Here is a 5,701-nt window from a genome sequence, read left to right on the forward strand (position 1 = left end):
ACTGAAAAATATTTTTTATTAATTTTTCATATTCTAAAACTATAAAAAGTCAAAACTACATAGTTTTGGGGGTTACTAATGCCTATGGAGGGAGAGGAAGATGATTGAATTGAATTTTAAGCAAGATGAAGTTGGGGGTTACTATAAATATTTTTTTATTAATTGTTGCTATTTTCATTTTTTTATCCGCTATGTCATACTTGAAAATTAACTTTTTCCCCGTTTAGGCATTAGTGACGCATGCAATGTGCTCTCGTTTTCAATACTGGTCTGTCTGTCTGCCCGTGCTGCGTAGGCTCCGAAAGACAAAATTAGAAGGTTTTAACTTTTAAGGGGGAAAAGAAGTGGAGGAAAAAAAATAAAAATCTCAAAAGTCCAGGCAATTGAACAAACCCAATGCATAAATGGAGGAATTTATTTCAAGACCTAAAAACTAGTATTTTGTATCCACAGTTACAAACTCGAACATCAAACCATTTTTGAAGTATTTTCCTTACATGGAAGACACTAATTGGTACATAGCAGGCATATCGTCCATCTATGCTAATAGACAAGAACTTCCTTTTACTAAATAAAAGAAAAAAAAATGGGGGCAATATAGTTTGGCAGAGATATAAATGAGAACAGTGATGGATACATCAACGAAGTAAATGCAAATCCAAATCCAGCTTAATTTTTCTTCGCAAATTACTGAAATTAAAGTAACCCAAAAACCAGCAAAACAACCTTTACGCATTTTGGCTTAGAGCTTCACAATCTCAGGAATATGAACTGGGTACCGATCAATGCAATCAGCCCAAGGACCATCAGTGGGAGCCTTGATGCTTTGGTTGCACTTCCACACAGCACTGTTACACTTAAATCCACTCCCAAATGCTATTTGCCAAACCCTATCACCTCTCTTCATCCTCCCCTTTGCTTCTATATAGCTCAATTCATACCACAGCGACGATGATGATGTGTTCCCGAAGCGATGGAGTGCCATCCTCGATGCCTCGACATGTTCAGAAGAGAGCTGAAGGTTCTTCTGCAATTCATCAATGACAGCACGGCCACCAGCGTGGATACAGAAGTGCTCAAAAGCTTGTTTGAAGTCAGGAATATAAGGCTTCCATTTGGGGTTAAAGATTTTGCGGCCAATTAGGGTGAGAAGGAAAAGGAGTTGCTCTGAAGCTGGAAGGACAAGAGGTCCCATTGTTGTGATGTTTGATTTCAAAGCCTCACCAGCTATGGCCATGAGATCTTTGGATAAAGAGATCCCAACTTTGCCTTCTTTGTCTTCTTCTTCGTATACACAGCGGTAAGCTTTGTCATCAGCTCCTTTATGGGTTCGAACCACGTGTACTAACCTGTACTTGGCTCGCCTGCGCTCTGATCTTCGGTTTGATAAAAGAATTGCAGCTCCACCCATTCTGAAAAGACAATTGGGAAGAAGCATAGCTCTTTCATTGCCCTGGTAATAGTTGGGTGTAATAATCTCTGTGCTCACAATCACAGCGTTTGAATTGGGGTGAACTTGAAGAAGATCACGGGCTAAATCAATTGAAATTAGCCCAGCACTGCAACCCATCCCAGAAAGGTTAAAGCTCTTTATGTTACTTCTCAGCTTGTACTTGTTGATCACCATGGCTGATAAGGAAGGTGTAGGTGAGAAAAGACTGCAATTCACGACGAGAATGTCGATGTCTTTAGGGTTAAGACCCGTCTTCTCAAACAAAGAATCCATGGCAGAAAATATAACGAGCTCGGCCTCGCCTCTCGCAGCTTCCATGGTTGGATTAGGTGGGATATAATGAATTGCAGGAGGCAAACAAGTCTCTTCCCCAAGACCAGAGCGCTCGAGGATTCTCATTTGGAATTCAACGCTCTTGGGGTTGTTTCTGAGGTTGAGCCTTGAGTGTTCCATGAAGGTTGCAAAGGGGACACGACAAGTGATAGGGGGTTTGAAACAAGCGTAGTCCACGAGGAAAATTGTTCGTGGCTTAGACATGAAGTAAACAGTGGCAATAAAGATGATGAGGAAAGCGGAGCATAGGATTTGGACGAGATCGAAGTGGAGGGACTCCCAAAGATTTGAGATTTCATCAGGACCCATCCGGAGAACCTCTATGAAAATAGCAGCCATGATGGGTATGAGTGTGAGTGTAAGAATGTGATTGACAAGGTATTGGTACCCAAGCTTGACATACTTAAGCTTGACAGAATTGGAAAAGTCAGGCAAGATTGGAGGCATCTTTGCTCTTCTGTGTGTTTGTGTTTGTGTTTGAGAGAGAGAAAGAGAGAGAAGTAGCTAGAGCTATAGCTACGGAAGGAAAGGTTGAGGATGATATTAGAAGAAGGGTGGGAAGGTGGGAATTTAAAGGCAACGGGACCGTGGCAGATGAGAGGATTAAATGAAAGGAAGCTTCACGTCACTCAACGCTCAACTCCATATTAATAATTCCACATGCAACTAACCCAACGCCCATTGGGACTTTTTGTTTTATCTTTTTATTTATTTGTGCCCAACGCATTGCTTTATAAGCCAATAACAATGGGCTTGGGATTCATCATTGTCAAATTATGATTGGAGACTAATAAGAGAATATATTGAAGGTTCCCTTTTGCTAGATTTATTTTCAAACTTATTTTATTTGTGACAATTGATAAGTTATCGTTAATGACAATGCAAATTACGCTTTTGGGTTATTTATTTATTTTTTTTTGTTTTTTTTTAATTCAATAGTTATAACCCAAAATATCTTTATTGAAAACATTAAAAAGTGTCAATTGAGTTTTAAGTTTTGTTGGCTACGTGTTTTAGGTTTTTTTTTTTTTTTTTCATTATTCTTTTTTCATCAAAAGAAAATTCGAATATTCACCACTCAGAATCATTTATCTCTCTCTATCTCCCTCTCCAATCGACAATTAGTTGAATATAAAATGGTATTGGTATTGGTATGACATATAAGGGAAGACTCCAAAATGGGAAACTCAAACAATTGAATTAACTAACACGGCTTGTATTCTAATTGAAACTTGCTCATTACAATAGAGAAAACTCTCTTTGCCGTGGTATTCAACTATAACAAATTGGAATTTCTTTCTATTCTCTCTCTCTCTCTCTCTCTCTCTCTCTCTCTATTTGCCAATCCCCCCATTTATATAAGCGTATTTTCTACTCTTATCCTCCCAGTTGTCCTATCTCCAGTCGGATTCTCAGGGATATTTTTCCACTTCTTTATTGGGTTCCCCCCTTCATTATCAGCAGGACTTTTGGGGGTGTTTTCACTGTTTAGGTTGTCTCATATGTATTTAATGCGACAGAGGTTAGGTGGAGGACCTCTCATTAATGCGAAGGTAAAGATCTCTGCTAACCTTATCTGTTTGGAGGGTTTCCGGGGGTTATATCTGCCAATTCTAGGCACGTCGTGGATTATCCATGTTTGATATCTCAAGTAAGACTATGCTAAGCATAGTGTATCATCAATTTCATAGGAAAGATTCATAAGGATTCCCTTTGCTTCCTAAATATATGGACCGGTCCCATTCCATTCCACAAGGTCTTCTTGGCTATTGGGCCTTATCTTAAGTAGATGAGTTTGGCCCATTCCCCTCCACGGGATCTTCTAGGTGATTCGGCCTCAAGCCTGGGTAAAAATTTTTCCATCCCCCTACAATAGTCCCCCACGATCTCTACATCATTAATGCTGAAGTGTCGTGGTTCAAGATTAACGGGGGTAATCATTAACTGTCATTTATTGAAAGTGGCAGGGTCACTACAACAAAATGTATTTTCAGTGACAAAAAATTTTGTCACTAAAAGTCCAACTTTTTGTCACTAAGGACTTTTAGCGACGAAACTCGTTTCGTTGCTGTAGCCCAGTTGCTAAAAATCCTAGTGATGAAAATTTTCATCACTAAAAGTCCGATTTGATTTTAAAAAGAAAAACTTTTAGCGACGAAAACGTTTTGTCGCTAAATGTTTTCCTCGCTAAAAACAGTATTTAGCGACGAAAATATTTTGTCACTAAAACCATTTCAGTTTATTAAATCATACTTATTGACGAACAATTTCGTCACTAAAACTATTTTCAGGTACATATAGTGAAGAAAAAATTCGTCACTAAAACTATTTTTAGGAAAATTCAAGCACATATAGCGACGAAAATTTTCGTCACTAAAACCAGTTGTTACAAAATTCTGCTACATTTAGCGACGAAATATTTCATCACTAAAACAATTATTTATTGCTATATTTGTGACGAAAAAAATTCGTCACTAAAACTTATTTTCTGTTTTTATTATTTTCATGGCTTTGATATTAACCTGTAACCTGTCATTACATTATTAAAACCTCACATTTGATTAACACATTTATTTCAACAACACATAAAAAATCGATCCATACATTCCACAAGTAAAAAATAAAACAAGTATCCAATTCAAACTTCTTCCATACAATAATTGTTTGTAACACATACAATAACTCAAGATGTTTTATAACAATATAAAAAGTGTAGCATAAGACGGCGAGAACCAACGGAAGATGTCATCATATGTCTTCAAGTAACGCCAAAAGTAAATCCCCTAAAGCTACCAATAAGAAATATGCACAAATATAAAAACACTACATTAAAATTGTAAAGTAAAAACATTAACTATATTATAAGAAACATTTCTAACAATGCATTAAGAGTAGCCACACCAATAAATTAAAATCATAACTCCTAAAGTATAGGTTGTAGAAAGCAAATATAAATTTTCAAATGTAATATAATACAATTAGTTTCAAATAATACATAAAAAATGAAGTGTTTTAACTTGAAGATAAAGTACTAACCAATAAGTGTTTTAACTTGAAAATGAACCACCCCCATAGGTAAGAGGCGTCATCATAACCCTTGCTCCTCAAAAAATTAAGAATATTCTTTTGAACCTCATCTTGCTTAGCTCACGCCTCTTGCTCCCTAGCTCGCTTCTCTTCGTCCCTAGCTCTTGCCTCTTTGAGCTCAATTATCTCATTTTCTAACCGATGGATATACTCCACCGAGGAACTAGATGAGGTAGTGGTTACAAGAGAAGAGGAAGGTCTCATACCAAGTCCTTTTACAATACCAGACTTCTTCTTAAAAATCAAGTTTGAGATCTCCTCTTGTGTAAGGGGAATTGCATTAGGATCTTGACAATGATCCTCTTGCACTTTGAGAATAGTTTCCTACCATTTGAAAGAGAAAAAAAACAAACAATAACAATATTAATACTACATATGTTATAGCTTTACAAACATGATAGGGATGAAATGATACACATACATATGTTGCTTCATCCTCATGGTGTATCCACTTATTTGTATTTGGATTGAAATGAACATCTTTGTAGATTTTTGCCAATTCAGGAACTTAACCGCCATTATTATTTGTCTGATTAATTAACATTTGAGTGTTAGATAGATATAGTTAGTTAATCACAACATGTAATATACTAAGGTTGAAGAAAATGAAAAAACACGTACCTCCTTATCAACCCTAACAGCAAGTGCCTTTGTCCCGCATCTATGTTTGCTTGAAGTTTTGTTCCTATTTTCAGAGTTCTTTCTTGATTTTTCCTAATAAAGAACATTCAACATTCAAGACATAATTGCTTGATCAAGCAATTAATGCCCTGGACATGCCTAAGCTCCCCACCTCACGATTAAAGGCACGCATTACAAAATGGACAG

The 5,701-nt window shown here is 36.9% G+C and overlaps 1 protein-coding gene across 1 annotated transcript; it reads right to left on the bottom strand.

Annotated features, from left to right (window-relative positions):
- Window positions 1–383: 383 nt before the first annotated feature.
- Window positions 384–2,298, bottom strand: LOC126689980 (3-ketoacyl-CoA synthase 6). The gene has a single exon (XM_050385133.1). It carries the CDS (start codon window positions 2,231–2,233, stop codon window positions 743–745), a length of 1,491 nt encoding a protein of 496 aa, XP_050241090.1. The 5' UTR covers window positions 2,234–2,298; the 3' UTR covers window positions 384–742.
- Window positions 2,299–5,701: the final 3,403 nt, after the last annotated feature.

This window comes from Quercus robur, chromosome 1, assembly GCF_932294415.1.
Source record: "Quercus robur chromosome 1, dhQueRobu3.1, whole genome shotgun sequence".
Taxonomy (NCBI): domain Eukaryota; kingdom Viridiplantae; phylum Streptophyta; class Magnoliopsida; order Fagales; family Fagaceae; genus Quercus; species Quercus robur.